Source organism: Falco peregrinus, chromosome 16 (assembly GCF_023634155.1).
Source record: "Falco peregrinus isolate bFalPer1 chromosome 16, bFalPer1.pri, whole genome shotgun sequence".
Lineage (NCBI taxonomy): Eukaryota > Metazoa > Chordata > Aves > Falconiformes > Falconidae > Falco > Falco peregrinus.
This window is the reverse complement of record NC_073736.1, coordinates 1219835-1243737: the sequence shown is the minus strand read 5'-3', so window position 1 is coordinate 1243737 and position 23903 is coordinate 1219835. Positions and strand designations below refer to the sequence as shown.

The window sequence follows — 23903 nt, the reverse complement described above, 5'->3', positions numbered from 1 at the left end:
GATGATGAACTCAGAATGCCATGGGTAAAAAGGAGCTTTTCTGTTGCCAGTAACCAGTTTTGCAAAACTACTTTCAGAATTTTTCTCTGCCATCAGAAGTTGTCATCTTCAACTGATTTTTCTTATATTCTATTGGAGAAACCTTTGAAAATAAGAGACACTCTCTCTCTCTCTTTTTGTCCAGAATTCACCTTGCTCTTCTGCTCCTTATTTGAGATTCAAATTTGACAGCACTAATGTTCAACCTGGAATGAACACTACAGTTTTATTTCTAGACGAGGAAAGAGAGAAGCAGATGAATCTTTAACAGTGCCCATTCTCACGCACGCCTACCTGAACAAAGACAATGGCTGTCAGGCTCGGAAGGCCAGGAGCCACGTAGAATTTCAGCACAAATTATTTTACACTACTAGCACGATCTTTTCACTATCACAGAAGCCTGGCTATCCTTTTCAACATGATAATCCTCATTTTCACAGCATAATACTTCATGAAGGAATGAAGGAAGAAAGCTTGGGAGGAGTTGGGGTTGTTCAGCCTGGAGAAGAGAAGGCACTGGGGAGACGTTATTGCAGCCTTAAAGATGGAGACTTTTTACCAGGCCCTGCTATGACAGGACAAGGGGCAACAGATTTAAACTGAAAGAGTGTAGATTCACGATAGATATATAGAAGAAGTAATTTACCATGAAGGTGTTGAGACACTGGAAACATTGCTCGGAGAAGTTGTGGATGCCCCATCATTGGAAGTATTCAAGGTCAGGTTGGACAAGGCTTTGAGCAACTTCTAGTTAAAGATATCCCTATCCATGGCAGGGGGTTGGACTAGATGATCTTTAAGGTGCCTTCCAACCCAAACCATCCTATGATTCTGTGATTTGCTGTCCACATTATACCACTTAGGAACATTTGGATGCTATTGCCCTAAGTTCTGGCACAACAAAGTGACAGAACAGCCTATTAGAACACAGCAGCTTTCACACATTGAAACTTCATAGAACATCAGCTGTTTGAAATAATTTCATTTGCTTCCTACACAAGACAAGCATGCTCACCTGCTCCTCTGTGATCTGCATATAAAGGAGGATGTAATAGATCAGCTCTGGCAAAGCCTTCTTCACTGTGCTCTTAAATTTGTTGTTTTCCAACAAGGCATGAACAAATTCAAATATACTGAACACTAGATTTTCAAAGCCCAATACTTCACCTGAACAAAGAAGTGGAGAAAAAAAAAGAACATGACTGAATATGCCAAGATACAGAAAGGCAGAAGTAAAAACAAAACCCATGACCGAATATGCTAACATACAGAAAGATGTAAATGGATGTCAAATATAATCACAAACTGTTAGCTTGTCTGCAGAGATAATGTTTATTCTTACTCCTGGACTAGCAAGGGCGGCGGCAGCCTCAGGAGGATGTCTGACCTCACCACTTTCTGCTCTCTTCCCACCTCACTGCACATTCCTCATTAAAACTCAAGCAACCTAAAACCTGTTTTGTTTTCTTTTGTCCCATTAGTTTTACCTCAAAATTGTTGCAGGACTCACTCCTTGAATCATTAGAAAACTTAAATTACGTTGCTGCATCGATCACAATCACATGTAGCTTGCAAAGAACTGATGGGACATTGGTCTAACACCAGAAATGTACCTTTAAGCACAATCTCCTACCGTGTTTCAGTCACTGTTTTGACAACAATAACATTCTCAAAAGAGAAGGCAGAAGTGCCGTTTAACAAGTTCTTACCATCAGAATCCACAGGGTCCTCCACCTCCTCTGTGTAATTTACTTCTGTTCTCACATAAGTGGATGGAGTTAAGTAAATTTGCGTGTTTCTGAAAAACTAAATCTATTTAGGAACTAATCTGTTCGTCTTAAAATTCCTGATAACTATGGAAGTTTTCTTTTTTAAAAAAAATCTTTGACTTTATGCACAGTCCTGTGTTTCTGAGAGGACAAACCCCAGAAGCTCCTGGCTTTGTGCACTGCCTGGCTGCAAAGACCACTTCCACATCACTTCAGCACATCCTTCAGATCATTTGATTACCTTAAACCAAATCCACCCAGGTAACCCAAAACTTCATTTATGTTAAAATTCTGTAAGAATGGAATCACTCAGACTCACTCTGAGCCAGCCAACGCTTCACTGCTACTGAAGGGTGAGGAGCCACCCCAAGCTCCACAAGCTCCCTAAGCTGTCCCTGCTCCCCGTCAGGCCTCCCCACGAGCCTCCAGCCCTGGGACGTGACAGAGAACTACCCTGGGGGTGGAGAGGAAGGACATTTCTTTGGGGATGGTAAATTTTAAGTCCAACAAGTGCCAGAGCAAACACAAGGGAAGGAAGGACAAGACTCTCCCCTTTTGCAAACAACAAACTATTTTGGTCAGCTCAGATGCCAGCAGGACTGCAGTGGGAATCAGGACAGAAAAGGGGGAAATGCACCATCAAAAATTTAACAAACAGCAACTTGTATTTTAATGGGTGTCTAAAAAAAGTCAAACAAAACCAGACAGCCCCTACTTGCTCCAGCACTATGGCTACTTTTATGGTGTCCTTGCCCATTTTGACTCTACAAGAGCCTATCACCCAGTATGCAGCAGGATTCTGAAACACAGAACACAAACAAAATATGCAAGCAGCTTTGATATAAAAAGGTCCAGATCTATGATCTCCAGAACAGTCTTTCTTATTGAATCACAAAGGAAAAGCTCAGTCACCCCTTACACTATTATCACAATACAGTGTCCAATTCTGGTGTTTATATCAAAAATTCAGAAAAAGCTACAAGAAGGCCCAGTATTCTACAATTACAGTCTCATTATAAAAGGCTAAAAAAGCAACTCTGGAATTAACAACATGGAAAGGTTTGACTTATCAGTTTGCACTTACTGGGAAAACTACCAACAGAACACCTCTAATGTGCCTGATTGTGCAGTGAAGCAATGACTGTTATAAAATTCCAAAGGCAAACCAACTTCAACCTTAGCAGCAAGCGTAACCAGACATTAGTACTGCTGTAGCAAGGGCTACTGTAGATTCTGCTTTGCCTGAAGTCTTTACATTGCAACTAGACATCTTTTTAAGAAGACAATCTTCACTGAAGAGTGCCAGAAACAGCACAGAGATCAGCCACAACCCTGCAGCCAGTGTAACATGGGCACTCACATAATATATCATATATGACTTTTAAGCTAAGAGAAACTTAATGGAGCCTACTGAAGTAACAGAAATATCCGGTACATCTACACAGCAGATGCCTGTGTTCTGTCATGGCAGACTACTCCAGCTACCACACTCTTCAGCTGTGTTCAGGTCATTGTTGTGTATGAGAAACAGTTTGTCTTGTTCTATTTGAGTTAAAACCATTCACTACAGAGGATATAAGGCGGCACTTTCTGTAAGGGTGTTCCAGACAATGGGCAGGATCTGCTGCATTGACGAAATCATGTGCTTCGGATAGTTTTTCACAAGTGCTGTCACAGCCTGCAACAAAAAGGATTATCAATCAGGAGCATAACTGGGGAAAACCATCAACAAACACTCAAATCATGGGCACTGTTTCATTAACAATTGAGATAACGCAGTGTCTTCCTGCCACAAAGGTCTCCTCTTCTCACTCCTGACCAGGTGGTCCCCTCTCCTGCACAGACTGACAAACAGACCTCTCCCCATATCTGCTATTTTGCAGGGGAGCAAAGGGATAAGGCAACAGGTACAACTCTGGAAATGGAGACAATGCAATATTTGGGTGGTGAGGTACAGTCTCCAATCAGAAGTACAGCACTGCCTGCATACGATTACCACCTGGGAGCTATCGTGTCCCAGAAAACTCTAATATCAAGTAAAATCAGACCACAGCCTATTTCCCACACTTCTACACATGCAAGCAACACATCTGTCCGCACATCCAGGAAATAGCTGCAGTAGAAAACACCCACTCAGATCAATTCTCTCACCCATTTCAGCTGCAGACAGAGGCAGCTGTGCCAGTCCAACAGAGGGGCTGTTTTGGGAGCAGGTCTACAGGAGATTATGCCTGGAGTTTCATGAAGTTGATCACCCTGATTTAGGGGAGCCCTTTCACTGATGCTTGCCAAAAAGCTTTTGGGAGCCTCCAGGAGTCAAAGAACTCTCACCCCACTGAACAGACACTGTCTCCTCATGCAGGGGCACAGCTCCAGTTATCTTTTTTTGGATACAGAAGAGCCCCTCACAAACTGCCTGACTGGTGGCTGCTACGAGACATATGGATATCAGTTTGTTTCTTCTTAGCCAATACAAAACACTTTGTCCAGTTTGTTTGTAGCACTGGATACATTAATAGAAATAAAAAAATTCACCTTTCAGAAAAAAACCTCAGCATTTTAGTAGCAGTATTAGAGATGAACAGGCAGCCAGAGATAATCCAGGTACTTAAGTTTGAGAATGAGTCAGGTAGGTGCTAGAAGCATTACAGAAAAGACCTGTTGAAGCCTCTGGCAAGTTTATGCAAGTGCTGGCAGAGGATCTGAACCTGATTCTGCAGGACTGCTGCAAACTCAACATCCTGACTATAGCCACAGTAGCATCTAAAGGGACTTGTTCCATATGCCACTGCTTATGAACCCTATGCAAGTTTTTCTAAGCTATGTGCCAAGAAAATCTTGCAGGAAGCATTGCTGGAGTGGGTAAAAGTTCTTCAATTCAATAGCTCTGCAGTTCTAACAACAGAAGACTGCATTTGCAAGTTCACCACTTTCCTGCAGAGCAAGTCATTAAAAAAAGAGCACTCTCTCCTGTCAAATGTTGTACTTCAACCCCTGTCCTCTCATTCTGCCAATTCCCACTGCTTGTTTGAGCTAAAAGAATTACTTCACAGATCTCCTCCTCTGCCAGTCCCCATGTACTGCTCCACCAGCATGTAAATTCCCATAGAAAATCCTTATCCACCTCTTCAGAGCAAAGTCAAGCTGCTCCCCAAGCAGGACTTTTAATGGCCAAGCCAGGCAATAACTGACGGCACCCACACCTGTAGCCTGACTCACCACACAGACCCACCAAAATCACCGCTGGGGAAGCAACACAACAGCTCCTGAACCCCTTCCAGCTATTCTGCAAGCAAACATCCATCCACATCTTGACTAAATGCTCAGCAGCTCCTTACAGTCACTCTGTAGTAAACCTTCTTCTTCTTTCACCTCATACTTGTGCTTTTAGATGGAGAAGGAATCCCCAAATTTGTGGATAAAAAGCTTACAATGTATTCTAGCCAGCAGCAGAAAAGCACACTAGAGCTAAATGCTCAGTAAGAGTACAGCAGGTGCAGGTTATGTACTTTGCTCATAAACTTAGGAAATTTGCCAAAACACGGCTATCATCATCCGAGAACAAAGAGGGTATGATTATTTTTCATAACTAATTATTTGTTCCAACAGCAGAAAAAAATATAAGCGTAACTTCACTGACCCACCTAATATACAGGTGTTGAAAGAACAGATTTTAAGTGTAAGCAAAGAAGCACTACATCAAGGTAGTAAGACACTTTAGACTGTTGGTTAATTGGTGCTCTTGATATAATTACTGCACACTAAGTATATCATATTTGTATTCCCTTGCTATCAAGTTTGCCTTATCTCTGTTACTTGTCATGTTTAATCACACTGTTTCTCTCAAAACAATCAATAGCGGCATGTTCAACAACACTGGAATTAGGATTCAAGAATCATTTAGTTGCAGCTCATTCATCCTCAGGGATACCAATTTGATTCATGCTAAACCATCAAACAACAAAACCATAAATTACACCACTGGTATTTCATTCTAGTCCTCAGTTGAAAACATATTTGTTGTGGCCAAACCTCCACACTGTCCTCCAAGGGTTAAAGGCACTAACTTTCCTGCTGAGCAAGTGCTTCTAAACTTGTAATTTAAACTCTAAACCAGGAAAGATTGGGGACAAATTAACAATCAGTGGCTCGCCATGATGCGATCCAACCTACTTACTTTCTTAAACAGGATAACGGTCCTAGTGGATCAGACAGATGTGTATGCTTCAGTATTACTTGTTAAAGCTTTTGACACTGTCCTGCATAATGTTCTTAGATGGAAAACAAGACATTTCAGGTCAAAGCTGCCTCAGATTTCCAGAGAACTCCACAAACCTTGGAGTACAAAGCTCTCAAGAGTCAGGGGGAGGGGGAAATCTTTCTGTCATTTGCTGCACAGCACTTCATTAAGAAAAAAAAAAAAAGACAGGATTGAGTTTGCATCTGGTTGAATATGTACTATAAAAAAAGGCTCAATTTCCTCCTCCATTGCATCAGCACTTCAAGGGGTTCCTGTAATGATCTCATCTGTAGAGCTGGCTTAACTAATCCCTTGAGGTCTCTTACTTCTGCATTACAATGACTATAAAATCCACTTTTCTGGAATTGAAAGCAATTTGTAAGTCTTTCACCTGAATCCTTCCTCCCTTACAAAACTGGTATCATCAGCTTAGAAACCTTAAGCAACAAAATCATGAACTGCCCTGAGCCAACAGCCAGAATACTCATCCCTTCACAAAAAGCCTCCTACAAACCACTTGTCAGCAACAGATCTCCTGAACTGACTGATTTTCTGCTGCCATCAGTGCCACCCAACATACAATAGCGCATTCAGACTGAAATCCTCTCTTGTATTGCACCCACCTAGCAGTGGCCAAAAGCAGATGCCCACACACAATTAAGGAACAGAGCAAGAACATGATGACATCTCAAATACCTTCGCAGTCCATCACATCTTTTTAAGAGACTACTGCTGCGTATCAATGCAGACATACAAGTACAAATAGCTCCAATTCCAGTAAGCACTGTTACATAAATAAAAAAGGCTGCAGAACGTATGAATGTAACAAGAACAGAACTGGTCTATGGTTAGAGTGAAACTATATTACAACTGCTTTCTGTGTAGGCTGAAAACTATTTCTACTCATTAAAGATCTGAATGTATGTATCTGGAATCAAAGATCCAAACATACCTGAGGGGCAGCCTGTTCAAATCAAAATTACACCCTGCAGAGTATTCCCTTCATGTCAGTGCTCCTGTATGTTACTGCCCCAGGAATTGCAGCACAGCCAATAAAAAGGAAAAAAAATAACCCCACAAGAGATTCTCTCTCAAGAAAACTTGCCAACGTTCTGCCCCAAACTCCCTTCCATTTGATGCTGCACAGCAAAAAATAACCTCCTGGTGTTTCAATACAGGTGTACAATACCTGTAACCTCTTACGGAGAAGTGACAGGATGCCATAACCAGGGTACTGCTGCCTTGAACAGGACTAAGAAAACAAGTTCTACAACACAGAACTCGGCAGTTTCTAGTTTGTATAATATGATAGCACCCTCCCAGCACTCATTTTCATGCTTCAGCGCAAAGCTGGTTTACAAAAAACTTTTGATGCTTGTTTTCAATAACTCTTCTTCATTATTTTCTTCAGGGAATGTGGCTGAATGCGTCTCTGCCATGCATCTTCAGAAAGCTGTACACTGTGAGCCAAGTCTTGGCTGGGCTAAGCAAATGGAAGATCTGGATTTGATTCTGCAGCTTATGTTTTTGAGCTCTTTTCTCTCCTATGTTGCAGGCAGCGCACCCTAGAACTCCAGTGCTTTCCCAGCTGTTGAAGGGCTCTCCACACCTACACTGGCACCCTTCTCCCCACGCACCAAGCTACATGTACACAGCACTCTGCAATCCGATCTTTCTCCAGCAAACCAGAAGAATGCAAAGACTTTCTCTCTTTTGCAGAGATAATCATTAAAGGAGAGGCAAGTTCTAGAAAAGCACGTGCACATAGTATATTTTTAAAACTTCATTGCAGCAGAATTCTGCAGCATCTTTAGAAAAGAGATATTTAACTACAGAGTATGGTGTTCCAACAAGATGTCTTAGATCAGCAAATGACAAAGACAGGCTGTCCAATAGATCGATCCCTATGGATCTTTTTATGGACAGATGCCTATGGATCTCATCACAGACACCTTCAGTACAGGCAGACCTATTTATTTCAATGTTGCATGGTACTGTGAGACAAAACACTTCATTATTGATACCATGAGCAATACTAGCAGAGGTGACATGCACTCATGCTTCTCTGCTTTCCAGCACATCTGACAGTCTTATTGGTATTCAATTCTTCATCTGATCAGTCTGGAGTGACTTACCTTTAATACTTCCATCTTAAACCCGCTGTCTGATGTAGGTCCATCAGGCATTTGCAGGGCCTGAACAAAGGCCTCAGTGAACTGCTGCACCACCGGAAAAATCAGGACTTTGGCCGCACCCTAGTTATAATAAATGCAAACACAGGTGAAAACTAGATACAGAACCCCCACATCGAACAAGTAAAGCATGAGAAGCAGTGGAAATTGCACTTTTCTGCTACAAAACCCAAGAGGGACTTAAGGCAACTGCAGAACATTGCAAAGTCACATGAAATACTTGTTTCAGACATCACTTTGGCCCTCTCCTCATGTTGGAAACTAAGCTCAGTTGAATCTCACCTTTCAAAACTGCACAGCACAGACTGCTACAAAACACACACCTACATCTAAGCTAATCACTTCAGACTCTAAAAAGAGATCCAGACAATCCAGTTCAGAGAGTCTCAGGAGCACATCCTCCTAAAGAGGCACTTTCATTTGATTAGATGAATCATGCCCTGCACCCCATCACCACCCCCCGCCTCAAGCTATTAAAGAAATCTGGGGTGACTACATCGCACATGAGCAATTACATTGAACCCTGCGGATGGCATTTATCTCCTCCTGAGCCACACTACCCCAAACCAAGCAAGCTCTTTGTGAGCTGAGTATCAACAGCTGGCCTGAAGATTACCATGATGATTCTACCTCAGAAAATGCAGCAAGTATTTTTCCAGATGTCAAAGCACTCCATAAGCGGCGTTTGGCACAGCAAGTAATATTGGACAAAAATAATTTGATTGAAAATATCCCTCATAACTCCATAGCTAAGACAGCAAAATTGTATGTTTAAGCCAACTACAAAATATCACCTTAGCAATTTATAAAAAGATTGCTTTTTTTAAAAAAAAGTCAAATTTCAATAAGAAAATGTTTCATATGCAATATAAAGGATACTTTCAGCCCTTCTCCAGAATAAGACAGTGGGGAGCTACTACTATACTTTGGATACAGGTATAGCTGCATGGTATATTGCATAAGTATCCTTGTCAGTGCAGTACAGATATGCTGTAATTATCAGAACTTCCCAAAAACCTGCGCTGAATCGCTGCCTGTGCAAACAGGGAGGAAGCAAAAGCTATAGCCACTCAGCAACAACCAGCCACTAGACTGAGAGTCACCCTTTCCTGTCCTCACCTCCCAAAAGTTTTAAAAAACCAATTTATTGCCTGGGAAGTGGTGGGAAACCCACTTGTCAAAGGCCATGTAAAATGCAGATGTGCCCAGAGCCAGACAGGAGACTCCTGTATTAAGCTGCTTAACTGCATAGCATTTTTTTCTTAACAGCTACTCTTTCAAAAATTTGGTTTGGTTTCCACCACTCGTTTCAGAACAAAAGGTTAAGATGCGTGCTAAAGCAACTGATGAAGTTCCAGGAGCTTGTAACCCAACGCCTTGCCCAAGGGCCAGAAAACTGCACATCATAACCCAGATGGCCAAGGCCTGGCAGTTTATCAGGACACACAGGCAATTTATCCAGGTTCACCTGGAGACTGGAAGCTACAACAGGGATCTCCAGACAAAGGGATGATACCCCCCATGCTGACTGCCCTTTCTCTGAGCTGTTATGAGCACGTGTGCTGATACGTCACAAGTTAAACTTAATTATGGAAACTAAGTCCCAGTATCAAGGCATGCACGTAGAGGGGGGAGCTGGCCACTTTACATGTATTAAATTAATCCCTCTTCCCCAGAATTACAGCTGACAAGAGTATGTAATTCTCCAATGTTTTGTTTTCATATCAATGTTTAGAACCTCATGCAGTTTGAATTCAATATATTTTGTATGGTAGGTTAAACTCTTGCCTTTTCCAGTTCCTCCATGTTACAGATCATGTGGGCACATGTGGTAAATATCTCCACTGCACGTGACCTTGTGCGGATACCATACACCTAGAAAAAAATTTAAATAATAGATCAGGGACACAGATATTTCCTTTAGTTTTCTTTTAATTGCATTTATTTTTTCCTTTAACTTGATTCTCTCATTTTATCATTGGCTTCAACATTTTTGTTGAAACATTAGCTGCCATCAACTATCACACCATCAAGAAAATTCATTAAGTCTAACTCATATTACAGTACAGCTTAAGCATTAAATCTGGAGCTTCTCTGCTCCAAGAAACAACCCCACCAATACCATCCAGTACCATCTTAGTAGTGAAGATTGTACCTCTGCCATTGTGAAAATTTTGTACATCTCTGGAAGAATAACAGGAGCAACGAGTGGCATCTGTGTGTCTGTCACTTCCCGTGTAAATTCTACAAAATGGAAACAGAAGGGAAGTTCTTATAAGAAAACAAATTCATAGGCAACAGCAACAACAGAATCTTTGGGAAACACTAAGCATACTGGAAACCTGTTGATTTGTACTTTACACCAGTGTCATCTGGCCTACCCATGGCAATCCTTGAAGGCAAGCAGAAAAATATCACACTAAAAATTGCAGGTATCTGGAAAGCACGGTGTTACAATCAAAGTTCCTCCTGAGCTATAACTTGTAGCACACACATTCTTCCTCAGCTTTCACGACATATAATGAACACGCAATTCAACAGTGACCAACAAGCATCACGCCCCGGAGAAGAGAAGCAGAAAATTCTTTGATTTGGAGTGAAAAATGACAGAATACTAGCATAAGGAAAAGCTCAAACCACTTCCCACATGAGCCTGGCCAAAGCTCTCGCATACACGTACCTGTAAGCACTCTCATGGCTCCATGCACTGCATTCACATCTCCACTAACCAGCATCTCCATCAAGAGATTGAAAAGCTCAGGCCAGGCTTCAGGCCAGTCCCAATGGGCTATTGCTGAAACTGCATAAGCGACACTCGAGCGCACTTTGCTGATGGATTCTCTCAGCCCATTGGGCAGGAGCTCCCTAATAGCAACTTTTGCCTGTAGAGAATAACATTATTTAGCAAAACAGATCCCCAGTCATAAAACAATTTAATAAAAAAAATAATTTATACCTATGACTTTTGATTGTCATAGGTATTGATATTGATTCAACTTTGGTTTTACAAAACCACTCGAGACAACAAAACTTGCACACTACACCCCATAATTTTTTTTACAGAAAAGTGCATGGTGTGTTTTAACATAGCATTCTTCTCACACAGAGCACTTGGTCAAGCATACAGTAAATAGCCCACAGCTGCAACTAGACAGGATGTAGATAGCTACATGGAAGACATCCAGAGTTAGCAGAGATAAATCCCAGCTCCAGTGTCAGGGACTATGTTTGCTTACTTTGGAAGATTTTAGTAAACAAGAACTAGTCACCCAACCCTGAAGGGACAGGAAAAAAAGACAGCACTTCTGGGGCATAATTCACAAGATTTATTTCAAGCAATTATCTCTGAATGGGATGAATCATACCTTAGATGCAAGAGAGAGTCCAGTCAAAGCAGTAAAGGGCTAGAATCTCTGGCCATTTTAGCTGTTAGATACTCCTACTGAACAGGTTTTTAATGAAACCCAGCAGACCTTTAAACTGAAATTTGTCACGGGAAAATAGTCTCTAAGTCCCAAACCAAAACCCACAAGTTTTGGCAAATCTCTGAAAAAGGACTGCCAGAATCAGTATTTGTAAAACTTACAAAGCAATTTCCTTCTAGTCTTGCTTTTAGAGCAGCAGAAACATTACAGCTGACTTTTTCCTACAGAAATTAGCCCAAGCTTCCCAAGTCTAGTGTTGTTTTAAGCAACTGAAAACAGATTTTCAAAGTGGAAAATGTCAGAAAACCTTAACTGAAGCCATTAATCCTCAAATACACAAGTGCACTGGCACTTTTTAAACCACCTACAAAATCAATATTCTTGATGGATAAAGTGTCTCAAAGTAGACAACATGAAACCAAATCTTACCCTTTCTGTGGTCTCGGGAGGTCTAAACTTTTCTGACTGAGAACACCAGTGAGTTTCCACATACTGTTTCAAAATGACAGATGCTAGCTGCATTAGAAGAGAGGTCAAGAATCACCAACAAATCTTGCAACCATGGCAAGCGTCACCCCTGACCCATTTGCTCAGCCCCTTGTCCCACCACGCTGCTTTTAGGGAGGCAACAGGGCTTGCCAAAAACACAAAAAATCTTTGTGAAACAGACAGAAAAAAGCTACCACAGTAGAAAGATGAACTGATGACTGTTCACTGAGCAATGATGGCCTGTACAACACTGACCCAAGGCGGGTCAGCTTCATTTACTCACCTCTACAAAGGCCCAAGATACAGGCCACAAGTTAACTAAAGAAATACTGAACCTAAACTTGCTTTTCAAGGAGGAAAACACCTACAGCAAAAGCTGCTGCAAAGAAGCCACACTTCAGCTTGCTGATGCCTACCATCCACGTAATAAGTCGTGCCCGTTCCCAGTACAGTAGTGTCTCAGCACCAGGCTTATTAAGTCCAAAAAAAGCTCTATTTATAATGAAGGTTAACACTTGAATAGTGTTGATAAAGAAAGTAACAACTCTAGAGAGATGTAAAGCTCTTCTAGAGAAGCAGTAATAGAAAACTACCTCAAATTTTTCACCTAGAAACATGAGAGAATATTTTAAATACCAAGGAAAATACCACCCAAATTTTTTCTGCAGTTCCAGGTAAACTCACCTGACGGATGGCCAAAGCTCCCTGGGGATCTACAGTCAGTTCTGCTAAATGAACACCAAATTCTGAAAGAAAAGAAAAAAAATTGTTAGTATCATAACTTCTATTCCCACACAGCAAAATTCATCAAGATTTTTGGAGAAAGACATCATACCAATTGAATGACTCATATGTGGGAAGAACACAATTCCATAGTGTAGCTACTCAAATGAATCATGAGCATTAACTCTCCCCTATGCTCTCTGCACAAACTTCATTTATTTTTTCAGCTTATTCCTTTCTCTTGCAGGCAAAAAGTTTCGCAGTGCAGGCTGGTAACAAGCAAATTATTTGCAACTTAAACCAAATTAAAATAAAATCATATCTACAATGTAACATCATTAGTCAAGCTCCTACATGAAGGATGCATGGATAAGATCTAGGATGGAGTAAGACCATCAGCGAGCAGTCCCTTTTCGGACAAGCCGGGTTCATCCAGAGAGTGCTTTGGGAAGATCACTTCAGCTGTCCCAAATCACACCCTCAGACAGCTGAGAACGAACCAAGCGCCTTCCCGAGCAAACCCTGCCCAAGCACACTGACACCAGGAACTGCCTGTACAATCGTTCAGGCTGTGGGACATTCTCCAGCCAGAAATTTGTCCAGAAAAAGCAAGAGCTTCTTTCAATTGCCAAACAAGCTCTGTAACAAAGGCAAAATTCAAATGCTTGTAACAGTTCTGTTCATGACTGAGCACAGGAAATAAAAAGCAGGAAGAGCAGCTGTTCTAGTATGGTAAATCCATATGCCATGATACATGAGCTTAAAACTGCAACTTTAAGTTCCGGGTAGCTGACAACTGGACTAAACATTTAATTTAATGTCACTAGTCTTCTTAAGAAATGTTTAAGATTTTAGTTCTAGAAACTGTGGAGCAGAAGGTATGCCCTGAGGTCCCTTTAGCACAACCTGACTACTGTGGATAGGTTAAACGTGCTGACAGCATCCCCAACAAAAATGTACAGAAAATTCTTCTCAAAGGAGTTCTGCAACTCTCCTTAGCAGCATTTTTGAGTGCTTCACAAATGCAGTTATCTGAGTTTCTCCTAACATCCACCTCACTTGTAAAGGCTTTTCTGTGTTGGGAGAGAATTGCCTCTCACTTTTCCATGCTTACACTGAACATGCTCTTTCAACCTTTCATCATAGATCTCCTTAAAAAAGGAGAAAAAACCCCTCTTATCCTAGCTGCAAAAGCAGGGAGCCTCATTTGGAGTTCTTAACATAATACTCCTCTTAACTAGTAGCAGTAATTATTCTTCTATCTGTCTGCAATATTCCAGACTTGAGTATGGCATTGCATTACAGCCACATTTTTAAAGGGTGTGTATGAACTAAGAAGCCAGAATAAATGCAATGGTTTCACATAGTTGTAACTCACTAACATGACTATTTTGCCATCTTTACATCTCTTTGCATATCTGCATTTGATTTTTTCCCTTTACATATGGTACTCTGCACTTGATTTACAATATTTTGTTTCTGATTTTAGGCCATCTCTCCAGTTTTCCAACATCTTTTTAATTCTGCTTCCCAAGCAGACTGCGGCGCCACTGTTGGTAACTACAGGCATACTCACTACTGCAGCGACCAAGAGCTGTCTTAAAAGCCCCTTGGGTTTGACAATAACCCACTGATAACTACTCTACACACAGGCTTTCAGCCAACTGTGTATCTTAAAAATATTACAAAACTGCATCTCTTAACTGATAAATAACCGTTGTGGCAAAATCATATCAGGAACCCCACTGAACTCACATCATTCACGCACAGCGCTTGCTTGTTTAAGCAATAAGCCAGCTCTCCCATCAAAGAAAAATTACATGGATTTATCAAGAAAAGATCATATAAAACAGCATTTGCTGCATAGCACCTATTTATCCTGTTACGTTGCAGACACTGGCGAGCTGTTTAATGACCTGGTCCAAAAATCTTTCTGGGGACTGAAATTACATTGGCTCCTCTATTCTCAAAGAATTGGTTTATTATTGGTTTTTTCCCAGTTGGCTAGGAACTTTGTGTCTTTATCATGGATAACTGCAGTTAAAACGCATCCCTTGGTGTTTCTTCCACTTATATTTTGTAGATTTGAGATATCAGAAGCACCAAGTCTTCCTCCCAAGATAGAAGTCTGTAAAACCAAAAGATTAGAAACTTTTAATGAAGGGGCTGGCATAGGGAACACTTAGCAAACACTTTTCCTCCCAGCTCTGCTTCTCCTCCATTAACCTCAATATTAGCGAAATCCAACTCTCCTCCTTCACAAACAAGCTCCATCTACCACACAACCAGTTCATGCAACCTCTTCATCTCCAGCTTTTTGGAGAAATTAAGTGAGACCAAACCAAACCAAACAGTATTAAGCAAGCAAGGAGAAACAAATGAACAGGACTTTCTACTGAATCACTGCAGTTCACATCCTGCCTTGCTGAAGTGGGTCAGCACTGACCAAGTCCAGCTCAGCACGTCCACACAGAGCTCGTTCGGGAGCTGCTACAGGTCCCTTGGAGTTGCCTCTGCTGCCAACAGAGACAGGCAGCAGCAGAGGCCCTGGTAGTTGCTGCAGCCAACCCAGGTGAATCCACTGCACCATGGGCACCAACACTCCAAACTAAAACATCATACAGTTTGCAGAGACCAGACCTCACAACCGCAGCAGCGTCAGAAACAGACCACTCCCTTCACCCAACATCTGCCCACTCCTTGTGCATCAGTCTTCAGCTACGCAGGCAATGTTTTCCACAGGACTGGTTTTCAATAACATAACCATAAAGTAATTTGGGTTGAAAGGGACCTCGGGAGGTCATCCTGTCCAACCTCCTGCTCAAAGTAGGGTCAGTCATGGGGTCAGACCAGTGCAGAACATGGAGAGCATCTGCAGACAGACTAGGGAGAAATGCCAAGCAAGTACCTGAAGCCCAGCCATAGTTTTTACATGCTACAAACGTGCTTCTTTGAGGAACTTCTTCAGCATCCATCATGATGCTCAACAACTACTCCAAAAGCTCTCTCTTCTTCAGGACACCCCTGAAAACTACAACTGTATTTTTGTATTTTCTCAGTAAAGGACAGAAAGATTAAGGCCACTTCTCTCCAGCATCTGCGATGGCTTTAGGCATCTCACTTGAAATGTCTTTTTCACAACTTCGCACTACACTCAGCGTGTCTGCAGCATTTCACAGTGCAAATAATGGCATTTACTGCTGTGAATAACCCTTCTTCCTGAAAGTCAGATTGTTTCAATTTCCCTGTTAAAAATTCAGTTTAATATTAAAATGTTAACTTCTGTTACAAATCCAGCTCAGTTTATCCATACACAGATTTCCACCCAGTTCTGCCCATCATCCACTCTACCACGATTCAAGTTACAGCCAAGAGACCACCATACAACCACGTGTTACAGTCAAGTCTCCAGAATCCCTTCTTCCACACAATACTCTGGTTTTATGGCACAAAATCATGTATTCAAGGAGGTACCCAATGCAATACAGAAATTACTCTCAAAGCCATATGCATTAACACACTTATGTTGGGAAGGAGCCGACCATCAGCAAAAGCACGCTGAACTGGTGAAGCACAAGTGATGCTACGAGTTTCATGCTATCATTGTACCTATAGCTGCTCTCCTGATACAAATGGACAGCAAGCTGTATCATGCAAATATCATCAGAGATTCAGTGGAGTTTTAAACCATTGATCTAAATGTGCGGAGCCACCTACTCTGAAAGATACTTAAAGAACAATTACAAGACCTGTAAAGCCAATATTCAAAACTGAGATGACATTCCAATCAAAGCATTGGGACTAGTCTCAAACAAGATGGACAAGAAACTTTAAAGAGGGTCAGAGTGCCCAGGCTGACATGAATCAATTTGCTAAGGTCAGCACCGTCTTCAGAGCCACCTGCATATCTTGGCTTCTGGCAACAAACCGCACAAGGGACTGAGCTGAAGATGCCTTTCCATACACAGGATATCACAACACAAGCCACGCTGAAGACAGCCTTATAAATGCCTTTTCTACCTGCAAAAATGGCAAACAAACAGGTAATGTAGACAGGCAAAAAAAAAGCAATTCTGCAGCCTGGAGCCTGGAGTGACCACCACACTTCCAGAGCACAGGATCTGATAGCTCAGAGACTTAACACCATCACCATCAAACCCGTTATCTAACCAGGAAAGCTGGTAGCAGTATTTTTCAGCTGTATAAGAAGTTGGCATTAAATCTCCTTATCAGCATAATTTAGGACTCCGTTACAGACACTGCTCCTCTTCATAGGGTCAAAGTGTGATCCCTTCTGGTGGACGTGCACCTCCTGCAGAGCGACACTGTCCTTGCTCTGACATTCCTGCAGATGGCTTGGCCTCCATACCTGTTCTCCAATACAGGAAGACCTAGAGCAAGAGATTATTTTTGCACATTACAGAATTATCCTCAAGTTGTCATAATGACATCAGCCGTAGTGCGCACACATATACCGTCAGAGATGGTGTATGATGTTACCTGGACAGACTAAATAAAGGGGGAATGGAAACACCATTCCCATTTCACTGGGAACAAGTTAACGGTGGAGTCAAGCCAAGTTAGACACACAGACAGCAGCACCACTCCACAGCCTGGAGCCCTCATTTCCCCCACCTTCTCCCTGAACAGTCCAGGCAACGCTTTTATTTATGTTCCATTAAAACCTAGAGACAACAAAGGTCACCAGGTGAACTTCCACCTTTCTGGAAGCTGACAATAACACATCTCCCATCCCCAAGCTGTCAGGTGGTGCCTATTCCTACACTTTCTCAGCAGACAGAAGATGCAGAAGCAGGAAAGAAGCTGAGTTTCTGGGGACATGTTTGGAAGTTGTTGAAGGGTGACATGGCAGGAAGAAACTGCCACCACACATCCCCTACCCCAAAGCTGACATCCCATATTCCTCCAGAACAGCTGTATCGAGTGAGACAGGAGCCTCTCCTGGACAGTTCAGCCTGCTCCAGAGGCTCACCTCTGACTGCATTTCTGCCCATCCCCTTGTACAAGCACCAGCCAGATCCACTATCAACCTGCTCCAGGGAGCAAACTACATCCTCACAAAAAACCGAACCATCTCAACCTGGCTAAAACCTGCATGGAAGAGAGCGGGGGCTAGCACGGGGCAGCCCACAGCAGCCAGGGAGAGCTAACTGCTGTATGGGCTTAACTGCATTACAAACCCCTACCTGCAAACAGCCTACAAAAAAGGTGAGGGCAGAGCAACACTTCCCCCAACACACCTCCTGAGAAATCTTGGCATTAGGAACCGCCTGAAAGCAAGTTTGTATCCAGCCACCGTGTTCAATGGTTGGTGAGGAGGTTTTTCCCCTCCAGGAATGTCAAAACACTTTTAAACCATTTCTACCTCTAACATCCAACAGCAACGAGTTCCACATTTTGCACACGGGGGGGGAAACAACCTAATTCCTTCTGCTTGTTTCAGACTCATTTTCACCTCACCTCAGCTTTATGAGAAGTCATAAATGATCACTTCCCACTCACCTTCTCTGTTGCTTATGATTTTAGAGCCTCCAATTCTGCTAAGTCTTTCACGGGCAGAAAAGTCAATGCATTCGCTCCTTCTGAGAACAGCAGCTTTTCCACACGCCTGTGAATGTCTCCGTGCTGCTTTTTTACCGCACTGCTTTACCCCTCCTGAGAGCAGCAAGCCAGTAATGCATGCAGCGCTCAGACTGCAGAAGCATGAGGAATTTATGTCGCGCTTTGTTCTCTGTTCCCTCCTTAATGGTCCATTTGGCTTTCTGAGCACGGGCAGAGCCGTGAATGGGTATTTTCGTGAATGGGTATTTTCGGGAAACTCTCCACACTGACAATGGGATTTCTTCTCCCAGTGACAATAGTGAGGACAGCCCGTTACTTTTTAAGGTATCATCTGGGCTGTGTCCTCCTCTCCCAGCATTACTTCGCTGACCAACACTGACCCACACATACCGTTTGCACACTCGACTTACTCTTGTGAAATCATTCTGTAATTTTTGCCATCGATTCTCACTCTGGCCAGACCGAACAGCACTATCAGCAACTTCGCCACACAATTACTGACTCTTTTCCACATCATTTACAGATGTGCTGTGCAGTCCAGCTTCATGTGGGACCCTAGATTACCCCCCTGCAGTGTGAAACATGACCAGTCACTGCTACCTCTTTTCTTCAAGCTTTTAATCAGTTATTAATTCAAGAGGTGTCAACAGCAGTTTAGTTTCTTCAACAAGTTTCAGTAAGCGAATTTTTTAAAAGCTTTTTGGTAGTTCCAGGACTTCTTCAACAGTTCCTCTATTAAACACAGATCAACTCTGCCACAACAATCTCATGTACTCTGCTCTACTCATTCCAACTCTTGCCATAACGTTAACTATTACAGGCAGTACAAAAGCCATGCCAACTCACCTGTAACCACCCCAACATTCACCTCTCCACTCCTCACCTTAGTGCCCTTACTAAAAGCTGTCCTGTGTTTACCAACTTAAATTTATCTGGTCCCTAAATGACCTTAAGTGGCAATTTTTACAGCATAATTTGGAGCACAGTAATGTAATGTTTGAGTCCCTTTAAAACTCTTGGGAGATCCATCCTGTAGCGCTTGCTGTCTAAAGTAAACCGGCAAGTGAAAGTGCTTCTACTCATGCTTTAACGTGACATGGATTCTCCCATGTGACTCCTGTAGAGGCCCTTCAATGGGGCAAGTTAAGTCAACACCAGCACAAGGAATTCAGCTTTCCTGCAGCCCTATGCTCCTTTAATGTGTCTTGCACATCACATCACCTGGTGGCTATGAACACCTCTGAAATGCTTTCTGCCTCTGCAACATTCGAAAGCATCGCAAGTTTTATGTCTTCAGCAGGTTCCTTTTTTTTTTTTGCCCTACCTTCATTTATTTTGCACTAAAAGTGCCAACACTTGTGCTCTTTTTCACTGCCCTCACTTTTACTTTCAGCTTCTTCACATTGCCACATCTTTTGTTTCTTTAAAGTACTTCTGACACATATGATCTACATTTCTTTACCTCAGTAATACAGTGTTGGCAAACACTATTCCTTTAGTTCCTCCTCTTGGTTTTTGCAAGTCTTTCCATACCTAAGAAAGCACAGAAAGGAGACTCCCTCGCATGCTGCTTGACTAGGACAAGAGAAGAGGAATCACAGAAGCACAGAATAATTCAGCTGAAAGAGACCTCAGGACATCTCTAGTCCAACCCCTACGATCAAAGCAGCACCAAATCAGGTTGCTCAGAGCATTTTCTAGGTAGATCATACTCAAGGATGGAAACGGCACAGCTTCTACAGACAACCTGCTCCAAAGCTTGGCTCTCCTCACAGTGAAAAAAATTCTCCTTATACCCAGTCTGAACTCTTGCTTCAGTTTGCTCCTGTTTTCCTTTATCCTCTTCCTTCCATTCCCTCAGCACCTTGACAACCTCCTCATAGCTACCAGAAGCTGCTGTCAGATCCACCCAAAACCCCCTCTTATCTCCATACAGGAAAACCCCTCTGCCCCAGCTCTCCTCATGTTGTCAAGTGCTGCAGTTCCCCAGCGGGTTTGACAGCCCTTTGCTGAACTCCTGCTCGTCACCGTCCTTCCTGTACTGGGGGGCTGGGAGCAAGACCAGACAAGTATTATCAGTGTGGTCTAACAAGTGCTGACTAGAGAGGGCTGATCACTGCCTCTGATCCTGTTCATGCAGCCCAGATGCAGGTGGCCTCCAGGCCACGCTGCTGGCCCTGTCCAGCTCAGCGGCCACCATGATTTCCAGGCTCTTTGCCACAAAGCTATTCCCCAGCCAGGCAGTGCCTGAACCACATCCTTGTGGTGGGTTCTCCTATTTCAGGTGCAGAACTTGCGATCTGTTGTTGCTGAATTTCGGGAGGTTCCTCTCAGTCCATTCCGGCAGCGGGTCTCTGGGTGGCAGCCTTGCCCTCAAGGACATCAACTGCTTCCCCTCCAGTTTGGTACCACCTGCAAACTGCATGAGAGGGTGCTCTGTAGCCTCCTCCAGGACATGGGTACAGGTCCTGCAAGAGACCTGCGCTGTTCTGGGACTGCAACTGCAGACAAGTATTGGGTGACTTTAGGATATTTGTAAAACCGTGAAAAAACAGAAACATAGATGACTCCACTCCTCTTGCCCTTAACGTTATCCACCAAATATATTTCTGCTGCATTCCTGGGCTCTCAAAGGGACCTTACGGACATCCATCACCTAGAGCCCTCAAAAATACTCTCTTCTGGAAATCTCACACAAACTCATGTTTCGGGGGAAAAAAAAGTTGCCAGTGAAGAGCACGCTGACCGCGGTAGCTTTGCAAGGCAAAGGCTCTATGGGTCAACAAACCTCAAAGACTTCCAGACTTGTACCATCGCAATGCCAGGAAATCACTCATTAAAACCTCCAATAGCTGCACTGGCAACCCATGTTTCCTGGTAATCATCAAGGAAGACTTAACCTGAGAGTGTTACAAGCACATGTTAAGGGACCACACAACATGAAACATTTCATCAAACAACCTGCCTTCTCCTCATCACCCCAGTCTCATTCCCAGTCTCATCACATGCGTTCATCACAACACTATCCTCGACCCCGTCACGGCGTTACACCTTCCTTCTCTTTACTATAAACCTCCAATAACATTTCTGACCTATAGTTCAGGTAGAGAAAGACTTTAAAACACTTCACAAAACACTTTCCAAATGGCACAATCAGACAAAGGTAAGGCAAAATTTCCCAGAGGGTACATGAACAGCCAGCCCATCAAGCTGCCAGGCCACAGGTACATCTGAGGGCTGTATTCTCCAGTGCCCAGCTCCCGTCACAGCACATCACCTGCAAATCCTCCAGTGGTTTCCGCACATTCCAGTTCTTTGGGATGGGTCATAAAATTTAAGCTGAAGTAAAATTAAACATTACCATCAATAGGTTTTTTAACGGTAGCTTCCACCCAGGAAAAGCATCAAGTGCGTAAACCAGCTTAGGGCCACCATAAAAAGGCCAGATGAGCAATGGAATAATTAGAGAGATTGTTTGAATTTGAGGTGCTTGCTCTTGTAAGCTGTATTTTTTTCAAAGCCGTAGGCCAGCTGCCATCCAGCTCCACTGTCCTGCATCTCCGTAGCTCTCCACAACAGAACGGAGCACCGGTGTAAAGGTTTCACACAAGATGAGGGTACAGCTGTGCCCAGACCGTGCTCAGCCCAAACCACGCCACGCACGGCTGCCCGCCTGCGGGACCGGGGCCCGCACAATGGCTCGCAGGGCCAGAGGCGGAGGGGGCCACCGCCGCGACGGGACAGGGCCCGCAGACAACGTGCAGCGGGGAGACCGCCCCGCCCGCCGTGCGACCGGCCCCGGGGCCTCGGCCCAGGCGGGAGAGGTGCCCAGCGCAGCGGGGTCGCTGCTTCGGCGCCCGCTCCCCGTCCTGCCATTAGCGCGCTCCGAGCGCCCCCCGGGCAGCGCCGGCACCGACAGCCGCCGTCCCGCCCGCCCCGCCTCGGAGGCCCCGCCGGAGGCCCCGCCACAGGCCCCAGGCGGCCCCGCCGAGCGGCACCGGCCTCCGGGTGGGGCAGGGGCTGCTCGGGGGCGCCGGGCACGGGCCCGCCGCCGCCGCCTGCTCCCCGCCGGCCCGAGCGCTGCAGCTGCAAGTTTGGCCGAGGCCAAGGCGCGGCCACGAGGCGCCGGTACCGGGGAGGACGGCCCCGCCCCGCTCCCCTCAGCGCGGCCCGGCCTCACTCACCCTCCGTCACCTCCAGCACCTTCACCTGCTCCTCGGCGGCGGCGCGCACCGCCTGCACCGGGCACAGGATCCCCGTCAGCGTCTCCACCAGCGCCTCCTTCAGCCCCTGCGCCACCGGCCCCGGCCCGGGCCCGGGCCCCGGCCCCCCGCCGCCGCCCGCCGCCGCCGCGCCCGCCATCGACCCCCCCCCCCCCCCAGCTCCGCCGCCGCGCGCGGGCTCCGGGCCGCCGCGCGCGCCAAACGCACGGCACGCACGCACGCGCGGAAGCGGCGCAGAGCGTCCCGCCGGGCAGAGGGGACGCCGGGGCTCCGCGCGCCGCTCACAGCGCCCCCCGGCGGCGCGGCGGGACCCTGGCGGCGGGGCCGGGCGGGGCCTCGCAGCCGGCGTGTTCCCGCGGCAGCGGGCGCCGGGGGTGGGTGGGAGCCCGGGGAAAGCGCTGAGGGCCTCGGGCTCCCGCCGCGGGGCGCAGCCGCCTGGGCCGACCCGGCTCAGTTTCGCCTTCGAGGGGCACGAGGGTTCCCCACGGGGGCGCCGGGGGCTGGGTCCTGCCCGCCCCGCTGCCGCGTTCTGTGCGGGGCCGGGCCGGGCCGCGCTCCCGGGCAGCTGCTCAGGACCCCGCGGCCCCGGGCGGTCAGCGAGGCCTCAGGCTCCCGGTTCCCGTTCGAGCGACGCTGTGTGAGGCGGGGGCCGGGCGGCGCAGCTGCTCCAGCCCCGGGCACGCCGGGGGGCGCCGCGCCGCTTCCCGCTCCGTTTTGTACGGCCGTTCCTCGGGCGGTGCGGGCGGCTGCACAGATCGCCGCGAGCAAGCGGCGCTGGCACGGGCAGCCCGGGCGGCGACGAGGGGCACCCGTAAGCGGGTCCCGCTGCGGCCGCGGCGCTGCCGGGATCCCGCGGCCCCCCGCGGCGCGGCCCCGGCCCCGGAGCGGTTTGTGTGCGAACATGGGCCGGTGCCAGGGCCGAGCCGGGAGGCGGCACGGACGGCAGCCGCGCTCGGACATCCCCGCGGTGCCACCGGCTGCGGTACACACTTCTTACTCCTTCCCGACAGGTCTCTTGTGCCTTCAGCCTCCCTCCAGCCGCGAGGAGCTGCTCTTTCCCGAGGAAGCCTGTCCTTCTTCCAGGCACTGGGGGGGCGATCTCCTTGCCCACGCCACTTTCTGCTTGAAAGCTACTTGAGTAGTAGCTGGTCCTGGTCCCTGTCCCTACTCAAGCAACTACCTGAGTATCAAGTGATTACCTAGTAATAGATGGGCTACCA

At 45.5% G+C, this 23903-nt stretch overlaps 1 protein-coding gene across 1 annotated transcript in view; it reads right to left on the bottom strand.

Annotated features, from left to right (window-relative positions):
• IPO9 (importin 9) overlaps window positions 1-22837 on the bottom strand; it is a 38898-nt gene extending 16061 nt beyond the window's left edge. Inside the window, exons 1-10 of the mRNA XM_055820044.1 lie at window positions 22645-22837; window positions 12839-12900; window positions 12095-12181; window positions 10921-11122; window positions 10396-10484; window positions 10029-10115; window positions 8184-8303; window positions 3377-3486; window positions 1749-1798; window positions 1055-1206 (exon numbers count right to left, since the gene is read on the bottom strand). Coding sequence (XP_055676019.1) covers window positions 1055-1206; window positions 1749-1798; window positions 3377-3486; window positions 8184-8303; window positions 10029-10115; window positions 10396-10484; window positions 10921-11122; window positions 12095-12181; window positions 12839-12900; window positions 22645-22822 — 1137 coding nt within the window. The 5' untranslated portion in view covers window positions 22823-22837. The remainder of the gene's footprint in view (window positions 1-1054; window positions 1207-1748; window positions 1799-3376; window positions 3487-8183; window positions 8304-10028; window positions 10116-10395; window positions 10485-10920; window positions 11123-12094; window positions 12182-12838; window positions 12901-22644) is intronic.
• Window positions 22838-23903: the final 1066 nt, after the last annotated feature.